The sequence below is a fragment of the Anopheles funestus genome, chromosome 2RL, assembly GCF_943734845.2.
Source record: "Anopheles funestus chromosome 2RL, idAnoFuneDA-416_04, whole genome shotgun sequence".
NCBI lineage: Eukaryota > Metazoa > Arthropoda > Insecta > Diptera > Culicidae > Anopheles > Anopheles funestus.
In genome coordinates, this window is record NC_064598.1 from 50,350,697 (window position 1) to 50,372,694 (window position 21,998).

Here is a 21,998-nt window from a genome sequence, read left to right on the forward strand (position 1 = left end):
AGGTCAAGCAACCGGGACGAAATAAAGACACCAGCAATATAGGGATATATCACCGAGCCCGCTCGGGATATGATGTATTCCATTGTTGAGCAAAGGAAATGTCTCTCAACAAAGCTTTAGCAAAGTAAACATAACGTTTTTAAGACGTATGGCCTGACAGTCCTTAGGGAAATAAAAAAAAAATAGAATAAAATAAATTAACTGTTTCTTGCAAATGTACGAGAAGTTCGTTTGAAACATCAGAACACATTTTAGCTCATTTTTGCTACTGCTGCTACTCTACAACAGATGGCGCTAGTCAATGTGAAAGCATAGGGTAGCTGTTAGATTTTGGTTTTGTTTCATTTACAAATCTTTTTGTTTAAAAATAGCTGTTTTACGTCAAATCCTAACTCACAAAATAAATGTAGCTTCGAAAACGATAGTTTTATTTCCTTTTTTGTTATCCTTACGGCACAAACAGCCAACTTCCGTTCTATCGAGCTCATCAATTCTCTATCGGTTGGTTTATCCACATCAACCTTATTTTTATCCATACTATCCATCTCTGAACTTACAAAGCGCTACATACGTATATGCACATTACACGCTCACGATATGTTTTAAAATGTATTATTCACTGCAACACTCGCTCGATATCGATCTTACCCAAGATAACCGTGAGCAGCGTGGGATGATTACAACCACCGCCACCACACGCCATCATCCTTTTCCGCCGGCAACCTAAAGCTACATAATTCACTCCTTATCGATAGCCACCTCGTTTCGGAGTCGCTGGGCAAGCATCTTTCGCAACTGAAGCGATCCTTCCGGTGGTTCAACCGATACCGATTCGGTTTCACCATCCAAAAACTTTTGTGCCACCTGTGCCGAAGTTGGTCGTTCGGCTTTGCGAATCGTTTCATTCAGCTGACGTGCGCGGGCCTGCTTTTTTATGGTCAAAATTTTGTCCCGCTGCGAGCGTAAATAATCTTGACGCGCTTTCATGTCTTCGTTATTGATCTATAACAACAACAAAAAGGGCGATAAACGTAGAAAGCAGCATTATGGATCGAACCTTACATGCAAACACGTAAGCATCACAAAACACATACCTTCTCCTGGTCGAAGAACAAATTTAGGCGCTGAAACTTATCTTTCTCTCCAGCCGATAGCTCTCCGTCCAACGTGTTCTCTAAAACAGTTTGTCTATCCGGCAGAACTCCTTCGCTTGAATTCGGTTCCGGTGGATTGAGCTCGTTTTCGACCGATTTCAAAATATCCCGCTCGATTTCAACCTCCTCCGGCGGATCGGTTTGTGCTTGATCCAAATTCAGCTGCAATTCCGGCAGTGCATCAGCGTCCGAGCTTTCATCACGCTTAGACATGCTCTGAGAGCGTCGCTCAATCAAATCTAACGCTTGTAGCTGAAGCTCCACGTTACGCTGCACCATCATGCGTATGAAGATGCGGATATCATTTGCGGCCCATATTTGCTGAAACAAACCCTGATGAAACGAAAACGTGTTGGCACCGGATTGATCGGCACGGTCATCACCGGATGTACCGGCGGATGCGGCACGTGGTGCACCAAGGCTAGCCACATGGCGTCCTTCCAGGCAGGCAAACTCGAACTGTTCTGGCGTTATTTGCATTTCCTCCATGAACGAACCGAGCATATAATCGACCAGATTCTTGTACTCATCGTGCACCTTGCGAAATTCGGGATTGTTTTCGTCTGGCTGCAGGTTAGGATCGAAAACTGGAAGGTAAATTTTGACAATCATTAGAAAACAAAAATGAGGGAATAATTGTGGCCGAAAGCACACTTACTAATCGATTTATCTTCGATAAATGTTTGCAATGGAGCATTCCATACGGGACCGTGCAAAAAGCACACCAACGAATCAAACACCCACGAATTATCATCCGCCATTTGCACTTGAATGGGTTCTAGCACCTGGAAGAAATGTACACATTTTTCATTGTTCCTAACATCTAAAACCTTCAGACACAAAAATTATAGATCCTATCCCAACAAACCTTTATCCAGAGAATGACTATACCGTCATGTTTTCGATATACGCTGTCAATTTACCGCAGGGTCTAACACGACTATTTCTCTTTGTTTTCTAAACAGTCGTTGCCATGGCGATGAGCATGTTTGGACAACTCTTCATCGTAGCAGTACTGCAGTTTATTAGTGTGACTCATCCACATCAAACCGTCTGTTTTCCACTGCAACGCAAGTCGATTTAAAACTGTTGATTCCGCATAGCTATTTTACATAAAATCGTTAATATTAATATTTCATTGAAAAGTGAAACTTTTTTTTTCAATAAATGACCTTTTCAAAAAGAACTTTTCTCAATACTTCCTTAAAAACAATCGCACACACAGGAAGCAAAGCAAAACTGTTGTTTTCATTTTTCATCCGCGTGGTTGTATTCTTTTTAGGTGTTTTTTTTTTTGTTTGTTTGTTTTTGCTTTTGTTTTGTATTTTTGCTTTACTTTTAAACTTTTTATAGTATTTCATTCGCTTCGGCAGGTTGTACGGGCTTGGGATCGGCGCGATACTACTATTTTCCAAATACTACTTATATATCTATATATCATTATTATGTTATATGTTTGACAATTGTGAACTTGTCTCTGCCAGGCCCATTATTAGCATTATCTGTTTTTTTTTGTTTGTTTGTTTATGTATCATTTGTTGTAATCTTTTAGTAGCCACCTTCGGCATATGCTCCTGGTTCGCTTTAGACCCTTTCCACTCATTTTATTACACCATGTTAATAGTGCAACCCCTAACGATCAACACTTTTAGGGTGTAATTCGTAGCCCTACAACCCACTAGGCGGCATTACTATATGTTACGACCGGGTTCCTCGCAACCGTAAACACGCTTAGAATTAAATTTTGAAGCTGCTGCTTGTTTTTACACATTATACAGAACATATAATGTTTACCTTAATAGTTTATTTCAATCTCGTCTACACATTTCGGTCGCGCGACCCTCGCCGTTCACATTATTACTGCTGCACGATAGTTATGCGATCAAAAAATTATATTTTTTGTCGTTTGTTAATCAGTTCACTTTCATTTTTCGAGCGACCGACCCATCGTAAAGCATCATTTACGCTTTACCGGTTTGCCGAATGGTTAGTAATAGTGTGGGGCTTCGGCTCTCGTGTTTACATTGTACTTCTCTTTACAGCTTTTACACGCACACTCATGTGAATGATCGCGGTACAAAACATTCCAATACAATTTGAAGTCTGAAACTGCAGCTACTCTCATCACAAACCATCTTCATTTTATGCTGTATATTTTACCGAACTCGCAAAACGACTTTCGGCATCCAATAGTTTACTTGTTACTTTGTTACACTTATTAGTTTTGTAGCTGCAACTACCCGCTAATTGCTTCAACTTTTTATGCGCTTTTTTGCCTTTCCTAAACCTTTCATACCTGTCTCTGCACGCCTGGCACCTGATACAACTACGGAAATGTTTTCAAAAACAAGAAAAATCTATATTAACTGATTTTAGATTGTTTTTGTACATAGCATAGGGCAGTAGAAGCTTCTGTGCCTTTTTGTTAGGTTGACTTTTGGATGGTGATCATGTGGCACCGAAAAGCGTTGCTTGGTATGTAGCACTACTACTATCGTTGATCGTAGATCGCATGAATATAATAACTAAAAAAAAGGACAAGATGATAAAACGAATGAAATGAAAATGTGTTGTGGTATTCCATTCACATTTTTAATCGCCCGATCACTCGTGCGCCTATTCCTGCGCTATTGAATTAGAAAAGTTTAAAATTTTACCCATAATGATTGGAATTATGTATATGTACACTGTATAATCCAGTCATGGTCAATTTATAGTGCTTTCGTATAATGATAGCATTAAATATGGTATAGTTCTTGCTACCGCTGTAGGAAAGCTTAAAGGATTTACCAGTAATTATTAAACAATTATAAAAAAAACTAAAAAAAACCTTGTGTTCGAAACGTTCACTACTCTCGTTTCGTTGGATTCCTCAATTTTCATGGCAATCTGTTAGCCTAATGAGAAAAACAAAACCACCGTAAGCTTCTGTCAGCTTAACGTTGTGTCTTTGTGTCTTTGTCATATCGGAACAGATGCCGGATCGTCATCTATCGTAACACCAATGAAATTCTTTTCGGTGATCAACCAACCAAGTTCCAACTGCAATACTTTGACTGCATGCTTCAGAGCCAAATAGTTGCAAAGAATTATGTAAGAAGTAACACACGTGCTGCTTACAATGTGCAGAAAATGTAAAAAAAGAACAGAATAAGGCTGACTTCACATCATTTGAGCCAAACCATAATTTATGAACACAAACACACATAAATCTTCATGTGCTTCACAAAATCGGGCCCACTATTGTCCATTTCTTCTTTGTAGCTACAGCGAAACGGAACGTGATGATAATTACAGCATCACGTTCCAAACGACGTATATAACATCAACTACATCCAGAAAGAGAACTTCGTAAAAGGTCACAACTATCCTTCATTATCGTAGGATTGTTCTTAAGGTTACGATGTCGGTAGATTTCTACTGTCTACAGATGTCTCTTACCTATTACATCGCCTTCTCTGCTTACTTACTTTTTACGTTTTACAATAGTTTTGTGTTTCGTCGTTTGCGGGAATTTTTATAATTTTAAATAATGTTTTCTATTTTTCCAATTACTTTTACAAATGCTCATCACACCTGCCCTCTCTCCCTGGCGTTGTGACCGAAAAAGAAATGTACACTCGTGCATTTTTCCATACCTTGCTTTATAGCTTTTGTTCTGATTACCTGTTTGAACATGCGCTTGCCCCCTCTGGCAATAATAAAAATAAACGGACGTCTATCCCCTACTAAGTCCATAATATGTAAACGATCTTCGAAACAATCGAAAACACAGCAGTTTTGTTGTTGTTTTTTGCATAAAATCAACAGCAGTGCCACCATATTCAATCCAAAGAATGTACAGACCTGATACTTTATCTATTACTGATTATTTCTTGTTAGCGTAGCATGTTCGTATTAAAAAATATGTCCGATTACTAACTGTACATGATGAGTGAATTCTTCATTTGCCTGTGTACATTTCATTAAACGAAAAAAGAGTAAATCTCTCAACCCCGAATGCTCTGCTTCCCACGACACCAAAATGATTCCGGTACATCTTTACTCAACAACGCTGGCGCATAAAACGGAAAACGGAAAAAAAGCGTGAAATGAATATAACCAAATCATTCTTTTCATTCTTTCATTCATTTCGCTCCTACTTCACCATGTGCATGGTTGATGGTTATGCTGAATTAGCGTACAAATATTACGTTTAGCGTTGTATGTATGAGACAAAAAAGCCGCTTTTCTTTACAACCCACTTCCACTTCCTTCCCCTTCACCTATTTTCCTTGCTCAGTTCTCACAATTCGATTCACGGCTACCGGCCACAGCAGCCGGCTCGTTACTAGTTGTAGTGGGAGTAATATCTATTTCCATTATATTCGAACAGTCTATTCTATCCATTGCCAGTACGCCAGTATCCTCGCAATCTTCCATCTTGCGCTTTTTCTTTTCAAGTTCGCATGACGAATGCGATGAGCGTGCTTCTTCTTCCTCTTCTTCGGGAGACGCAGAATTGGCAGCAACCGTAACAATGGTACTATGGGGGGCCATTTTAGTATTAACCACCATTACTGCCGCAGTCGCAGTAGGGATGTTGGTTCTAATAGTAGTTTTAAAATTATTCATAGTTATGCTATCCGCCGCCCCAGATGATGCTGATTGATGGCGTTGTTTATAAGGATGGTGCGCAGTTGAAGTCGAATGGTGCTATGCTATTCTCGCCCTCTTTTGTGCCGGACTACTGCTGTCGTCGTCGTCGTCCTCTTCATCGGAATCACCTTCGTAATCAACGAGACCCTGGGAAAATAAATCGATTTAGCTAGCATCCGGCACGATCTCTATATGATGCTCAATGGAAACATAACTTCCACGGCAATGCGACAATGTTTACCTTTTTCAAACCACTGGCCATGGTTGTGTTTGTAGAAGAAGCGGAGGACAGGTTTGCCTGGAACGATGAATCAGCCGTGCCGACTGTCGGTTGCTCTACGGCAGGTGCAGAGTCCAAGATGGGAGTAGCTAACACCGATGAAGGCATGTTCACCATTTCAGCGTCATTTGCTTCGTCGCTGGTAGCATCGTTCGACTTTTCCCGCGTTTTATCCGCACCAGCATGCCCAGAGTTTCGCTGTTGTTCTGCATCGGCATCATTTTCGCCTTCGACCAACGTGGTCATTGACACGCCAGCACTAATGTCAGTGTCAGTACCATGAGCCGGATCGGACAATCGCTTGGAGGTTGTTTCCTCTACACTACCACCGAGAGATTCGACACCTTCTAGCGAACTACTGCAATCAACAGCAATCGTACTATTATCGAGATCACTACTTTCAACATTTACAGCACTCGACCCACAGTCAGGCGCCGCCGTGGCGTCGTTAAAGGAGGAACACGTTTCGGTGACCGGAATGGACGACAAGGTGGAGGAAGTTGTCGTTTCACAGGCACTACTGCTGTGATTGGGCGCGATCGCGACGGGATTGCTTTCTCCATCACCAACAACCGAACTCGAAACAGTAGAAGCTGATTGCAGTTGATACACGGATGAAAGATCGTTCTCACCGAGCGCGCTCACCACCAGGCTGTTGGCATCGTCTAGCGCGGATTCGTCAGCAGGCGTCAGATTTGCACTGTTGGTACCATCTCCCCCCCCTAGCCCGCAATGCTCTTTATGGTGCAGATGGTCGTGATTCACTTCCCCTAGCGAACTGACATGCTCAACCGAAACCGCAGACGTCGACTGAAGGCCATTATTGTTTGCTACTGCCGCAGCCGCGGCAGCAGCCGCAACAGCTGCAGCCTGCGCCACTGCATGTGAAAGACAGTTTGGATCGAGCGATGTAGACTGCAGATGAGTAGCCGAAGATGCTACCGAGCTACCGCTTTCATCGTTGCCCTCGGTACCATTGTTAATGTTTAGCAGGTGCGAAGTGGCTGCCACATCATCGGCTGACGTTGCAGTGGCCGTCACACCTCCATGCATCTGTGACGATAGCTGATGCGATTGTGCCGTTGAGACTGCGCCACTGCCGTACTTTGGACCGTTCAGGTTACTAGCTGTTTCCATAGCCTTTTTTTCGAACATTTTCCCTGCGCACCAAAAAGGGGTTGGCGTATTGAACGTTATGTTGTATCTTTTAAACTGCACCATATTCATTCGCGTAACTACTTACCGATCGTAGACTCTAGCTCCGGTGTCCCCGATTTACCTGCACTTTCAGCATAATCTTCCTCTTCATTGAACCATATTTCCTCGTCCTCGTCCATCTGTCGCTGGTCCCTTCGATAACGGTTACTGTTTCGTAAAATGGATGGAACACTACGAAAACGAATAGCGATATGGAATACGACATTACTTATAGTAACACACGAATAACACAAACGAATGATGAACTAACCTTTCCAAATTTCCTTTTTCCTTTTCTTTCAGTCGGTCCTGCTGCTGATCGTATTTGCCCTTCAATGTTTTAAACGTTTGAACGTACTGTACGTCCTCGAAGAACTTGCCAAAGCTTTCCACAAAGTACGTATACAGCGACTTAATGTCTTCTAGTCGAATGAACTCGAACAGTTCCAAAATAGCTGACTCCAGCAGATTGTAACGACTGTCGTTGCGAATAAACGCCTCCACAATCGGAGCGAATAAATTCCCCTTCACAATATGCCTAAACCGAGAGAGGAAGAGAGAAGGAAAAACAATCGAAAATTATAAAACGATAAAATTGTATATTTTTTATACAAGCGTGTTATTCGCTTAGCTGTAACAACGCTACAACGCACAAGCCATCTCCACCCCGTGCCCAAGCTACTCATTCCGATTACTACACTACTCGCCTGTTGTAAAATTCGTCCTTTAATGAAATTATTTTGCGAAGAAATCTGAGTGCTCCCAGAACGAGGAACGTGTGCGCGCTGTTCATCAGTACCAAAACCTTCCGCAATAGATCCTTATTGATGATACAGTTTTTGATGTGGTAGGTGTGATGTTCTACACAAAACGACAGAATGTCCAACACCACGCTTAGCAGCTGAACCACATGGTAGTCCTCGTTAGTCGGCTTATCCGATTGCGTGTGTCGCAAGAGTGGAGCTGTTTCAATTAAACCGGACACATCGATTAGTATTAGCGTACAGTTTGCTTTAATCCAGCAGCAGGAGCTTACCAATTAACGTCTGTATACTGTGCTTGTAGAAGAAGTTAAGAAAATCCGACTTTTCGGACTTGTTTGCCGAACTTAGCATGTTTTCTGGATCTAGCAGAATTCGCAACACGGTAATCAACTGTACAGCACCACCCACCTCCGGTTCCGAGTCGGAAAGCAACTGCTCAATCGCAATGTTGATCAACGTTTGGTCCTAAAATTGTTAAGCGTTTGGATATTGGGTTGATCTTTGTATTTAAATTAAAAACTAAGCCTAAACTGTTGTTACTTACCTCGTCGGAATCGGAATTATTGTACTGTTGCAGTGTGTAGTCCCGCACAACGGACGGCGAATATTCAACTATCGTTGAAAGGATATCGATTGATGCGGCTTTTGTTCGCTTTTCGTTAATGGCCAGCGTTATTTCGAGCGCCGGAAGTACACCGAGGCTGATGAGGGTCTTAAAAAACGTTTCCTTGCCCTGGGGCTGCAAGTACTGCGCAAAGTTACAAAACTCCTTCAGAAAGAGAATACTATCGCGCCGTTTCGAATCGGGCGTTTGTGAATCCGTCAGCAGCGCGAACAAATCGTCCAGAAATTTGTCGTCCTCTTGGATGAGTGTCACAATTTCCACCTTGTTGAAGAAGATGAACGATGATAACGTGTTCAACATGTTGTCCTCAAAGACGGACGGCGTCGGCAGTACGATATCCTGTATGTACTGTACCCGGAACGTCTGGTGTATCTTTGCCAGCAGATCTGTGTTGCGAATCGGTATTGCTTCGCGAAATTTTACCAATTTGCGCAGATACTGACGATGATTCTTCGGTGGATTGCCGGACGGATCGTACTCGAGACATCCAACCACATCAAATATCGTATCCTCGGCGAACATAATCTCAAACAGACTATTTTTATTCAGCAGGAAGATGTTCTTGAAGATCTCGTACAAATAGTGCAATCCTTCCTGGTTGTCCAAGTCTTCGCAAACGCGAAACAAACTGAGCAACTTTTTGATGTAGTTTTCCGATTCGATTGCCTGGGCCAACTTATCCTTTCGGATTGCCGAAGTCAGTGCGCTGGCGATTACCTCCGAAATGTCCTCCAGCCGACTGAGCTCGCAAGGTGGAAGTTCTATCGGTGGTGCCGAATCGGACATATCCTCGAACCGCTCGTCTTCCGATTCTTCGACCGATTCTTGCGTGATTTCTACGGAAGGATCTTTCCCTTGCACCTAGGGTATATGCAAAGAACGGTAGAAATTAATAGTTATACAACTAAGTTGCAAATTCAAGTACACGTATAAGTAGCAAAAATAAAAGCTTATAAAACTCAATTGTACATATGCAGTACAACTTACCTGACAAATTTTCTCCCATATTTCGTCGCATCCCGCCTTTTCTTGGAAGCTGAGTGCCAAATCAAAATTATCACCCTCGCTCCAGACGATGAGTGTGTCCTGTTGTTTGTGATATGTTGTGTCCGGATGGATCTTGCTTTCTAACAGCATGGATCCATCGTTCTCTGCATGCACGAGGAGTGACACACCTGGCAATCATAGGTAAAGAAGCATGAGCTACGTACGATCGGAACCAGCTACAATACAGTACCATTGTAAACGTATCCTTACCTTTGACGCGATCGACATAGCTGGATGTGACATGGCCCGTTCCTCGATCATCCCACTGGCGATCTGCATTCAGCGCGTATAGCTTAACGCGCCTTCTCGTGTCGGTTGTCATGTTGCGTCGACTGCTGTTAACACTGTACTGCACTGGGCCGTTACTATGATTTCTCCCGTTTCTTCTGCAGCAATTCGAGTTCGAACCTAGACGCTTGGTACTGTTATTGCCTATATTGCTACTACAACCCACTTGCTCTTCAGCGTTTGTGTCAACTGCCCGCTGTTGACGGTTGCTACGTTGCTGCTGCCGAAGCTGCCTACTAAGGTTGCGCTGCTGTCGATCGGTACCGCGGCGTTTGTTTCTTTGCACCTGTCGATGCAGCTCCTGTTGCCGGTTGGTGCAATAATCAAAGGTAGAAAGGGAGGAAGGTTTTTTCCTTCGTTTCTTCAGTATTTTGCTGTCAACGAGTTTCTCGCTGTAATCAATTGTTGCCGTTTCAACTGCACTGGATGCGTTCGTTTACTTCGTTACTGTGCCCTTTACAACGTTGCGGAATCAATTATCCTTAGCAAGATGATCGAATGTAGGTATATCTCTTTCGGAAATGTAAGCAGATAAATCTTTTTTTCCCGATGGGACTTGTTCCTGTTCTTAGTCGCTCTCGCTAGGGTCCAAAAGCGTATTATTTGTTATGAACGGCGATACACACATACAAACGTACACACATTCGTCACTTTGTCGTCGTATTGTCACATCCGTTTATCGTATCTATAACCAAACCACAGCAGCTTATGTGGTGACACGCGTTCAAAATCACTGCACAACACTCGCAACAATGGTAAAATCGATGTTTGCCATGAAACGTCCTGCAAGATGGAAAAGAAATTGCATTAGAATTAAACCCTCACTGAGATACTAAATAAAACGTAAATACAGAAGCGAAACAACCATGTGCATGTGCAAGTTGACCAACAGCAAAACTTACTACAGTCCCGCATGGAAATGCACACCACACCATTGAAGTAACATTATGCGCGAATAGTAGTAGCTTTCTGCATCATAAAACAGCATACGGCAAAATGACGCGTTTCTGGCGAGAGGGCTCTAGAGCTGTTTACGATTGCCAGTTTGTTTATTATTTGCCGATACCGTCCGTTTCTGCACATTGCGGTACAAACAGCAAAAAAAAAACACGGGAAAATGACACACATCCACACTCATTCATTCGTTCGCCCATTCATACTACTGGTGCGATTGGTGCTAAATGATGGTTAGAAAACACTCGTTCAACAAGCATAGAGCATACGCACTAACATGGCACATAAACGCACGTAACGTAAGTATTGAAAAGGAAGAATTTATTCATGGTATATTAAAATTTCACTGGTTTTATTGCACCATCGAAGGATCTTTTTAATATACAGTATTAGTTTTAAAGGCCACCAGTAAATATCCCTACGTATCGTTAATAAGTTAAAGCCTGTTTGGGGTAAATTAAGCGTAGAAACACATACCACAATAACAGTATAACCACACGACGGAATTATATGATGAAAACATAAGTTCGCATCGCTTCAAACGAAGAGTTGCTATTTTAGGGATGTAGTTTTGTCATTATCGCGTTTAGTGACAAAATTACGTTGAATAACAAAGTCTCTGCATAAAGTTAAAGTAGTTAATTAAGCAGTTTTTCGGTTGAAAATGTTCATTTTCGGTGAGTCAACCTGAAATTTGACCCTGTTTCGTGATAAAACAATACGAAGGGCACACATGCATCCACTCGACACCAAAACTTTCGTCAAACCAAAACAGGTTTTATGGATGCTGTTGACCAGCAATCACAAAACCAATGGAAAATTTCTCTTTTATTTTCTACAGAAGAAATAGAGGGAGAGAGAGAGAATGTAAGAGTGTGTGTGATTGATATTGTACGTCGCAGAACGCAAACACGCTTGCTGTGAATGCAATCGCTAGGTAGAAAAGTGTCGCAACATGTTTGGGCCACTATCGTAAAATGAAGAACTTTGAAAATAATAAAGTTGTGCTTAAAAATGAACCATAATTTTGCCGGTTTAGGAATTGCCCCATTTCAGCCCTTCTTCAACCAACAAGAGCAACAAAACCCCCAACGTCAACTGACCTTCAGGCAGTGCTGATAAACAACGTCAAAACAAGATGGCAACATACTTGCTCGGACACACTCCAATGGAGCACCATCAACATCATTCAGCAAAGTAGCCCACCACATCGTCTAACCGTACCGACAGTACTTTCCACCGTTGCCGGTCACGCACGCACACATCCAGCAGCCATTCATTTCAACGCATCGCTCACTGAAAACGACGGGATCATTGTTCCCCGTGCTCCTCTCTTCACGATTCGGGCCGATGATTCATGCCAAAGTATGCACAGAATTCCGCTGATTCGGATCCGGTTCGAAGGGCAGAGCACAATGCACAACATCATGGAAGACGTTCTGTTGAATAACCGCGAAATGTTCTGAACCTCAAGTAGTAATTCAAATAGTTCGTGTTACGAGAAAAAGAAATTCGATTAATGCGTCGCGCGCGTAGAGTTCTTCCGCTTGTACGAGGAGGACATACTGGACTTCACCAATACACACAGATTTAGAGGGCGCGGGAGGCTACTTTCTATGCAAAAAAAAACGCTAATTTACTGTGCCAAAAGAAACACACTCTTTTTCACACAACACACTCAGTAAGTCATATCTTTAAAATTTTCAGTCTCATTCTGATTTGAAATTGTGAAGATGCGAACAGTGATTAATGAAGGTGGAAGATGGTGTAAATTTAAAGATACCTATCTTGAGAGATAGACCTGATTTTACTTGCAAACCAAAGTAGGTAATGTTATTATTATAAATTATAAAGCTGACATCTGACATTCCGTTATTTTTTCCAATATTCTTAACAGGTGCCAAATGCATCCAAAAGCAGCTATATTGTTATCACCAACCGGACGAATAACGACGTACATTTTGTGGTAAATTTGGCCTTGTGATAATATATTCGAAAATAAGAGGTTGAATGGTTTTTTTTTGTTATAAAATAATTCACATATTTTAATAAGCAGGCTGCGACGAATACTGGTTCTGACTTGCTTCTTTTAGCCGCGTAGGCCGAAACATGCTGCCACGGAAACTGCGGCGTGTCGGTACCGCAGCATAAAGTGCGAAACTCGCAGTGAAAAACACAACTTTGCAGCGTCAGTTCGACTGGACGAATTGGCCAGAGAGGTTCAGGATATTCTCTACTACAGGATATATAACTCTTCTTGTCACACCTATGGTCCAGCCAGCCGTGACACACGTCTTCTTATCCCTTGGAAACTTATTCACTTCATTCCAAACATAACACACAAACACATCCGTACACATGAATAGAACTGTATCACCGTTGTAGGATTAATCACCCCGTCATCATTTTCGCTACCTATTCAGCTACAAGAATAATCGTGTAGGTGGAAAACATTTCGTTCGTTACTTCACGTAAATCATTCCTGTATGCTCGGTATCCGCAAAGCAGATTAAATTATTCGCCCATCATTCATAGTTTTTAAACCCAAAAACTATTTAATTAGATCTTCTTTTTCACTGCTGGAACATGCCCTTCTCACGTACACACATATACACACACACACAGCTCCGGTTGGGTCCAATTGCACACACACTTTAGCACGTTTTCCGTGTAGCGAACGCTCGCTCGCAGACTTCACGCCAAACACAACACACGCGCGTCACCACAGACATCCCATGTACTCACTCACACAAACGCACTTCCATCGCTGAACGTTGAATTATTCTGCTAGGTTTTCTTCTTCATTCACACGCACCGGGAATTAACCGTGAGGAGCATTGTAAAGTACGCGAAACCCAAGCTAACCAGCCCTTCGCTATACCGCACCACACGTAATTTACGTTCGTGAAGGAGCATTATTTTCTCTCATGCCAGAGTACAGGTTATGGAACATTTTGGAATGATTGGTTTAGTTTTCCAAGCATAAATTCCATGAACCAAATGATGCAGAACTTGTTTGTATGGAAGGGAGCCACCAATTTCGGGGTTGGCCTATCGATTGAGTAGAACCTCGCTTTGGACAGACAAAACCTTTTAAGCTAAACGACATTTACTTCACGCCACCTTCCAAAGCTGGACACACACTACTCTAAGGTGAGGAAGAGAAAAACAAGAATATCTAGCAAAGAAAATAGAGACTCACACTACGTGCGCTCGACCTCGGCAACGGCAGACGCACTACTCCGGATGAACCCGGCCGCTATCCTCAGGCCGGCCGCTAGAGCTAGTACGCCGTATGCAGTTCGGTTCCCGGGAAATACTCGCACACTTGTCCTTTGTTTGATTGCGCGTTTCACCACCAAAACGGACGTCCTTTCGCGAAACGGGTGCCAACGAGGACGTACCGTTCGGGGGAAAAAAAACTCACCTTGGATGCTCTCTTATGCTACCTGCTCACTTTTCCCTGCTGTATTGCTTTACAAATTCTTTTCCGTTGCGTGGTGCACTGGAACAACAACGGTATGCCAATAGCCTCGGTGTTTGCTGCTTGGCTCGTCGTTTAACTCACGCCGGCAGATTGATTTCACGAATTCTGGTTCTGGTTTCTTTTCCGTTTTAAAACTCGCGAATCTGGCTATCACAACATTTACACCGCCATATTGGATTTCTTCTCGTTTTCGCCTACTGCAGCGCTTTGGTTTCAGCTTTTTGCATTCACTGCTCGATTCTAGCTCGATCGAATTCCACAGTCAGCACACTGCCAGAGTGACCAGATTATTTTCCTCGTTATTGGTAGGAAAGCACAAAGTTTATCGGTAGTTGTCGGTATGATCCCAATTCTGTTCAGCTCATGTTCTATTAAGCTAGAACGTATGACCGGGTAGGGAGGATATTCGTATGGAAAATGGAAATGTTGAAATGTTGTGAATTTGGTCCTTCTTAGCGGCACAAAAAGAGACAAGGTTCGGGAGAAATATGCAGTCTTTTATTGTCTGTGGACTTCATTCATGGCATTTATGACTTCTTCAGCAATATTAAGAAAAATCTGTGATTTTCGGTAGGACTCATGAAAAATCGGTAGTTTCAGGGTGCTCGTCTGTGAATCGGTAGGCTTATCAAAAATCGGAAGGAATACAAATAAATCGGTAGTTCTGGTCACTCTGAGCACACTGCTGAACTAGCCATTCGAGCATCGAGTTTCGTGCAGTTTTTGACAGTTCAAAAATATTTTGATTTCGTCAATTGGAACAAATTGTAGCTAAATTGTGATACAAAAGCTCCTAATACACTTTTTAACAGTTTTAAATTGTTCTCACATCGCATATTTATTATTTGCTTTATGAAAAGTTGTTTTGCAATCTAATTTGCCGTCATTTATTCCATGTCGGATTATTCGTGTTTGGCCGGTTATTCCGGATAACGCGAAATGTATTGTGTCTCTTTTTCTTATTTTTCTTATTCTTCTTCTCTTACTATGGTGCCGTTTTAGTTCTTCGTGAATTTACAATTTGCAAACAAAACCGTACACCTATTTTCTGGGTTATCCAATGCCTTGAAACTGTCGACCAAAATGGTGTTCCTTTGGACAAGTGGAGGGAAGCAAATACATGTTAAAATAGTTCATAAATCGGACAGCGTCCTGCAACTTTCTGTGGAAAATGTAGAGGCACATCGCGAAAGACACGGACTGCTGATTCTAGAGCTTGGAACTCTATTTTGCTTTGCGGTTTGTGTTTTCCTCTTCAAATTGAACACTCTGCACGCACTGTTTATACTGCCCATCGCGATCCTTGTATACCTGTACAGCAATGTTATAAAATCGGAAAGTTTAGTGTTGGTTAAAGATTTTGCGATGCAATGCTCGACGACCTACGCCAGCGGCACGGTGCGCAACGCTCTCATACCAATAGAATATGTCCAAGATATTGTAATCAACGAAGTATTTTATAATGTAAAAGTCCTTCTAGCGTTATGATGATTTCTTTCAAACTAGCTTTTCACTAAATGCGTCGTCTTTTTTCAGCTTAAAGTAATCTTCGTCTTGCAAGTCCTCACGAAAGGGCATTTATTTCGCAAGAAACCGGTCATAAGTCTATTACAGGCAAGTTCTTAATCATCTAGATTCCTCGTTAATTTCGATTGTCTAATATACCAATTAAATCCTACCGTCGACACAGCACCTCAAGCCAGGACTCCCATGCTTAAAAATTATCTACCACGAACTACACTCCGTCCTCGAGCTGCAGGACTGTTGACGACCGTGCATTGTTAGTGTCTCTTTTTGGGAACAGTTTGTGCAGAATGTTTAACAAATTGTCAACTTCCTGAACATCGGATGCTCCATTGCAAGAGGGAAACATTTGCTTCGGTACCCGTTCTATCTTCTTCAAATCCTGCACCGGCTGTTTTGGTACACATACATCGGTTTCAATCTACATTAAACGAGAACCAAAGAGAAACTCCCATTGAAGCACAACGAAACATGTACAATAAACGAATGATATATCACTTACAATCAGCTGGTGTTCTATTTCGCATTCTTTAAGCAATAGCTTTTTATACAGTGTCGGAATATTCATCCGCAGTGTGACGACTGCATCTTGTAGGTTACGGATTTCGTCAGATACTTCTGGGTATGCTTCTGAAATGTATCAATACATAACGCAGCAGTTCTAAGTATAACGCGTTTAAGATCAACGTACCCATATCGATGGAATTTATCAATTATAGAACAAAATATCTACTCAATTACAAATGATCGGCTATTTGCTTTGCCAAACCAACAAAATATACGTTCGTAAACAACAATCAAATACAAACGGTCAAAGGCAAATGACATTTCGTTTATAATAGCTGGTTTACAGTGTCAGCACTTCAGCATGTAGAGCAAATGCATAAAGTTGATTTTACACGCCATTCGTCTGTGAACTATTGACAAGTGAACAGCTAATCGGTTTAATTTGAAGCAGCAGTTATACACAAACTCACAACATCAAGGACACACGGATACTAAGACAAACGCACGAATTTTGGACAAAGGAAAAAAAAGGACACACGGATAGGCTAAGTACTTAAGATGGGGGTCGTGGACCCTGGGGGGGGCAGTTCCCCCGGGTCATACTATGAGATCCTTGGGGAGGATCACAGAATAATGGGGAAAAGAAGAAGAAAAATGAAAGGGGATCGAATGATAATGGAAGAAACACGTGACACGGAAGAGATCTTTATGGTAGTGGAGAGTACCACAATCGGTAAATCACTTGCCACATACAACCCATTCTTATTCCAAAAGGCCGTCGAACTGGCAATCAACGGCAAACCTATTCATACCACGTTGCTACGAGATGGAAAGATACTAATGAAGATGAGAAACAGGAGCGACGCTAAAAAGCTATTGAAGTTGAACCTTAACCATCCAAACGCGTCAATTAATGTAAAAGTGTACGAGCATGAAACGCTTAACCACACCCGAGGAATTGCTAGATGCGATGCATGCATGTTCCTCAGTGAGGAAGAACTTTTAGACGGGTTAAAGGACCAAAAGGTAACCAAGGTCGAAATCATGAAGAGGAAAAATGACAAGGGGCAAATCATTAACACCAGGTCGGTCATTTTAACCTTTAACAGCACGGTCCTACCCAGAAAAGTGGATATTGGATATTTCACTGAAAGGGTTGAATTATACATTCCGAAACCCACTCGCTGCATGAATTGTATGCGAATCGGGCACACGAAAAAAGTATGCTATAAGGAAAAGAAATGTGCGAAATGCAGCCAATCATTCCACGAAAAGTGTGAGAACGTGGTAAAGTGTGCAGAATGCGGAGAGGCTCATAGTACGCTAGACAAAGAATGTCCTATCTACAAGGACGAATGTGAGATCAAAAAGATTCAAACCGAAAAGAGAGTGACGATGCGTGAAGCAAGAAGGATGCGCAGAGCTATAGCTCCTGTGATTCCGAGAAAATACACATCCCTAGATTATGCAACAATCACAGCAAATAATAACGGGCAAAACACCCAAACTCCACAAAAAGAAAACGAAAACAACCAAGAAAGACTAGACAAACAAGAAAATAATAATCAAAAAAACACAGAACAAACATACACAAACACAGAACCAACTACAAAAGATACAGAAAATAATAACTTATCAAAAGAAACAAACAAAGTAACACAAATCAAAAGTATAAATACACCTACCCACAAGAGCATTGAGATGATTTCATCGGATGAGGAGGGAAGTATTCCCTCCACAATCACAGCCCCCTCGCCATGCCCAGGGGAAAAAGTCGATGTGGATATCGAAAATGAAATATTTACCTTAGAGAACGGAGAAACACTACCGTACAACGCAAGAAGAAAAAAAAGCAGCCACAACCAAACGGTTTTTAGAAATGCTATAAAACGTAACAGCTGAAATGGCTGCAAATAATAACGTTAAAATCATACAACTAAATATACAGGGTCTGACAAACAATATAGATGAATTGAAGCACATTTTAAGCAGCGACAAGGCAGATGTGGTATGCCTACAAGAAACCTGGCTAGTGGACCATACTGCCTGCAAAATAAGAATACCACAATACAACCACTTCTACCAAAACAGAGACGATGGCTACGGTGGCAGTAGCATCTTTGTACATAAAAAATACCAGGCAGTAGGCGTACAAGTACACCGAAAAAACAAATTCATACAAACCATCGGCATTTTATTGAAAAGGTTGAATGTAACTGTCATAAGCACCTACGTTAAACCCACTACAACAAAAAATATTTATTCGAAATACCTTAAATTAATACTGCAAGCGGCTGACAATAAAAAAACCATATTAACAGGCGACTTCAACGCTCATCACACAGCGTGGGGTAACCACCTCTGTGATATGAGGGGAAGAATAACCCTGGAGCAGATAAACAGCTGTGATATGATAATGGTGCATAACAAAGAATATACATTTATAAGCCCAGATGTGACCAAACAAAATACCGCCATTGACCTCACCATAGTGTCACCGAACATGGTCATAGACATCGAGCGAAAGGTCACTAATCAACACGTGGGTAACAGTGGACATAGAATAATTGAAGTATTTATTAAAAAACCTGCCAAACCGCATACAAGATCTGTGATAAATACTACTAGAATCGACAAGCAAATTCGTGATATTAGATGTAAGGAAAATACCAGTATTAATAGCATTAAGAGTACACTTCAAAGCATTGTAAAGGAAAACACCAAAACCATCGCGTACACACCTAAAAGCTGGTGGAATGAACAGCTACAAAATGCCTGGGAGAGGAAAAACATATCCCGGAGGAATTTTAATAGAAACCGAACCATAGAAAACTCCATCCAATTTAAAAAGGACCTGGCAAAATTCAAGTACCTGAAAAAAAATGAAAAAAGGACCAACTTTGAGGCCTGGCTAGACAAAGTAAACTCGGACAGTACGAGTAAAGAACTATGGGACCTAGTCAATAAATGCCATGGGAAACAACATCACTATAATAGTACTAATATTATAGCCGAAAATAAGGACAATGCGAAAAAGTTCCTCAAACTGAACTTCAGCAGTCCTAAAACATCAAGGTGCCTGTACACTCCACGTTTCATTACAGATATAGAAATCCTGAACTTGGAGAAATGGAAAGACATACTAAACAATAAAAAAAACACCACACCCGGTATAGATGGCATTTCCTACAAAGCTTTGAAGCTACTAGATGATGAAGTTGTCCTTGTTTTGATTAAAGAACTTAACAAGATGTACCAAGAAGGAAGGGTACCAAAAAAATTAAAAAAGATAAAGATAGTGGCAATTGCAAAAATAGGCAAGGATATAAAATGTGTAGAAAACTATAGACCTATAGCCCTACTGTGTACACTTACCAAAATAATCAATACAGCAGTACTGAGAAGGATTACCGAGCACCTGGAGAAGTACAATCTCCTTCCGGAAACCAGTTTTGGGTTCCGAAGACACAAATCCACCATTACAGTTGTAAATCTCCTGGTTCATAAAATATTACACAACAACGCAAAGAAAAAGTACACTGGGGTGGTTTTTATAGATATTAAAAACGCTTATAACAGCGTACTCACCAAAGAGCTCCTGGGCACCCTTAGGCAAAGTATGATATCCGAAGAAGATATCGCATGGATTGCGAGTTTTTTAAACAACAGGAGTTTAGAAATATCAGTGGGGAAGGAAACTATAAAACGAATAGTTAGTAACGGCCTTCCACAAGGAGATGTTCTTTCACCCACACTCTTTAACGTCTACACGAGCAGCTGCCATGATCTAAATGACAATAATATTAGAATACTACAGTATGCGGATGATTTCGCAATAATGGAGACTGGGCTAACTCCAAAAGCGGTGGAATTTGCGCTACAAAGATCAGTAGTATGGCTAAAGGGAAGACTTGCCCAGCTAAACTTAGAAATTAACAGTGCCAAATCTAAATTAATGACCTTCCCAAACAACAAGATCAAACTAAGGGTAAAAGTTGATGACGATATAATAGAGCAAACCAAAGAGCACAAGTTCCTGGGCATAACAATAGATAATCGGCTAAAATTTAATACCCATCTAGACAACCAGATTGCTAAAACGGTGAACCGATTTAACCCAATTAAAACAATCTGTAACAATTCCAACCACATTGACCCAGAAAAAGCCATACAAGTTCATCGAGCCATTATAAGAGGCACAATAGAATACGGAATAGGATTTAGCCTCAACGGAAACAAAGGAAAACTGCGCAAAGTGGATGCGATTCTGAACCAATCCCTGAGAAGGGTTACAGGATGCACCAGAACAACACCTCTCAACACCCTTCACGCCATAGCGGCGGAAAGACCGTTCTCCATTAGAGGCAAGTACCTCATATCAAAACAAATTGCCAAAACAATAGCTTATTCCGCTCCCAGCAATGCCTTATTTTCGAAATTAAACCATCGTCGGTCCGTCAAACTAGCAGCAACAGAACAAAATTACTTAAACAACAAGGACACCCTACAATCCATAGCCACATATCATTTCAATGATTCCATCAACAGCAGTTCCAACATAACGATCCGTACTACAGTACCCGGACTAAACAATAACAAACAACAATATAACCCCAAAATAGCACGACAATTAAGTCTAGACTTGATTAACTCCACTACCAACCCCCCTACTGCCACAAAAATCTTCACAGACGGAAGTAAGATAGACGATAACTGCGGGATAGGTTTATACATTGTTAGTAACAATGAAGTACTGCTTAAAAAGTCCTACAAACTGAAAAATCCCGTATCCATATGCTCAACAGAACTATATGCCATAAAATTAGCACTCAAATTTGTAGTTCAAGAACGAATACACAAACCGACTATATATACCGACAGCCGAGCGGCTTGTCTAATCATCGAAAGCGCCGCGAAGGAATTATACACGAATGAAATAGTATCAGAAATCCTAAATAATGGAGTACAAGTGAACGTGTGCATACAGTGGATCCCCAGCCATGTTGGCATTGAAGGGAATGAAATAGCCGACAGCCTTGCTAAAGAGGGTACCAACTGCGACAACCTCATAAACAACAAGATACTCCTTCAAGATGCTCTAACGAGATTTCAAAACAAGGCAAAAGATGAAGCGGACACGTGGTATGCTGAAATGTGCCAGCATAAAGGCAAAACTTTTGCGGAATACCAAGCCCGTATGGGGAAAAAAATGTGGCATCACAGATTAAAACTGCCAGCTAATGGCATCAAAATACTGAATAGGCTGATTTCGGGCCATGACCACAGTAATTATTGGCTACATAAAATGAGATTAGTGGATAACGGCCTCTGTGATACATGCAACGAGCCTGACACGGCTAGGCATAAAGTTTTCCACTGCATAAAGTATGCATTAGAACGGGAAAAATTAAACTTCGTTAACGAAGAAAGGTTCAAGAGAACCTGGCAGAGGAAAGACTCACTGGGACTGATAAAAGTATTAAAGTTCATCAAAGAAAACAGAATGAAATTCTGAGACACCATGATTCAAGAA

General features: G+C 41.5%; 4 protein-coding genes across 6 annotated transcripts; 1 reads left to right on the plus strand and 3 right to left on the minus strand.

Annotated features, from left to right (window-relative positions):
• Positions 1 to 34: 34 nt before the first annotated feature.
• On the minus strand, positions 35 to 2,289 carry LOC125775102 (cilia- and flagella-associated protein 36). Its single transcript, XM_049445585.1, has 4 exons — positions 2,023 to 2,289; positions 1,813 to 1,939; positions 1,095 to 1,741; positions 35 to 1,002 (listed from the first exon to the last, which is right to left on the minus strand). The coding sequence occupies exons 2-4, from the start codon at positions 1,913 to 1,915 to the stop codon at positions 739 to 741; spliced, it is 1,014 nt and encodes a 337-aa protein (XP_049301542.1). The 5' UTR covers positions 1,916 to 1,939; positions 2,023 to 2,289; the 3' UTR covers positions 35 to 738.
• Positions 2,290 to 4,779: 2,490 nt separating this feature from the next.
• Positions 4,780 to 14,850, minus strand: LOC125775097 (serine/threonine-protein phosphatase 4 regulatory subunit 3). 2 transcript variants are annotated; one of them, XM_049445576.1, is made up of 10 exons: positions 14,375 to 14,850; positions 9,916 to 10,776; positions 9,646 to 9,833; positions 8,578 to 9,519; positions 8,306 to 8,498; positions 7,977 to 8,232; positions 7,541 to 7,807; positions 7,316 to 7,461; positions 6,034 to 7,232; positions 4,780 to 5,939 (listed from the first exon to the last, which is right to left on the minus strand). In XM_049445576.1, exons 2-10 carry the CDS (start codon positions 10,025 to 10,027, stop codon positions 5,850 to 5,852), a joined length of 3,393 nt encoding a protein of 1,130 aa, XP_049301533.1. In that variant the 5' UTR covers positions 10,028 to 10,776; positions 14,375 to 14,850; the 3' UTR covers positions 4,780 to 5,849. The 2 variants fall into 2 exon arrangements, with proteins under 2 accessions (XP_049301533.1, XP_049301532.1); XM_049445575.1 differs by having other exon boundaries at positions 14,150 to 14,850.
• A 441-nt stretch (positions 14,851 to 15,291) lies between these two features.
• On the plus strand, positions 15,292 to 16,462 carry LOC125775108 (phosphatidylinositol N-acetylglucosaminyltransferase subunit H). Its single transcript, XM_049445592.1, has 3 exons — positions 15,292 to 15,898; positions 15,971 to 16,048; positions 16,125 to 16,462. Exons 1-3 carry the CDS (start codon positions 15,518 to 15,520, stop codon positions 16,200 to 16,202), a joined length of 537 nt encoding a protein of 178 aa, XP_049301549.1. The 5' UTR covers positions 15,292 to 15,517; the 3' UTR covers positions 16,203 to 16,462.
• LOC125775111 (uncharacterized) lies at positions 15,983 to 16,838 on the minus strand. 2 transcript variants are annotated; one of them, XM_049445596.1, is made up of 3 exons: positions 16,650 to 16,838; positions 16,461 to 16,585; positions 15,983 to 16,379 (listed from the first exon to the last, which is right to left on the minus strand). In XM_049445596.1, exons 1-3 carry the CDS (start codon positions 16,651 to 16,653, stop codon positions 16,170 to 16,172), a joined length of 339 nt encoding a protein of 112 aa, XP_049301553.1. In that variant the 5' UTR covers positions 16,654 to 16,838; the 3' UTR covers positions 15,983 to 16,169. The 2 variants fall into 2 exon arrangements, with proteins under 2 accessions (XP_049301553.1, XP_049301552.1); XM_049445595.1 differs by having other exon boundaries at positions 16,461 to 16,588; positions 16,650 to 16,836.
• Positions 16,839 to 21,998: the final 5,160 nt, after the last annotated feature.

Coding starts and splice junctions, on each gene's coding strand:
- LOC125775102 (XM_049445585.1), bottom strand. CDS start 1,915: ATGGCGGATGATAATTCGTGGGTGTTTGATTCGTTGGTGTGCTTTTTG. Junction 1,742..1,812: donor TATCGAAGATAAATCGATTA/GTAAGTGTGCTT, acceptor TTTACCTTCCAG/TTTTCGATCCTAACCTGCAG. Junction 1,003..1,094: donor TGTTCTTCGACCAGGAGAAG/GTATGTGTTTTG, acceptor TTGTTGTTATAG/ATCAATAACGAAGACATGAA.
- LOC125775111 (XM_049445595.1), bottom strand. Junction 16,380..16,460: donor AAATAGAACACCAGCTGATT/GTAAGTGATATA, acceptor CGTTTAATGTAG/ATTGAAACCGATGTATGTGT.
- LOC125775097 (XM_049445576.1), bottom strand. CDS start 10,027: ATGACAACCGACACGAGAAGGCGCGTTAAGCTATACGCGCTGAATGCA. Junction 7,233..7,315: donor GGAGCTAGAGTCTACGATCG/GTAAGTAGTTAC, acceptor TTTGGTGCGCAG/GGAAAATGTTCGAAAAAAAG. Junction 5,940..6,033: donor TGGCCAGTGGTTTGAAAAAG/GTAAACATTGTC, acceptor TTATTTTCCCAG/GGTCTCGTTGATTACGAAGG.
- LOC125775108 (XM_049445592.1), top strand. CDS start 15,518: ATGGTGTTCCTTTGGACAAGTGGAGGGAAGCAAATACATGTTAAAATA. Junction 15,899..15,970: donor TCAACGAAGTATTTTATAAT/GTAAAAGTCCTT, acceptor GTCTTTTTTCAG/CTTAAAGTAATCTTCGTCTT. Junction 16,049..16,124: donor CGGTCATAAGTCTATTACAG/GCAAGTTCTTAA, acceptor CCGTCGACACAG/CACCTCAAGCCAGGACTCCC.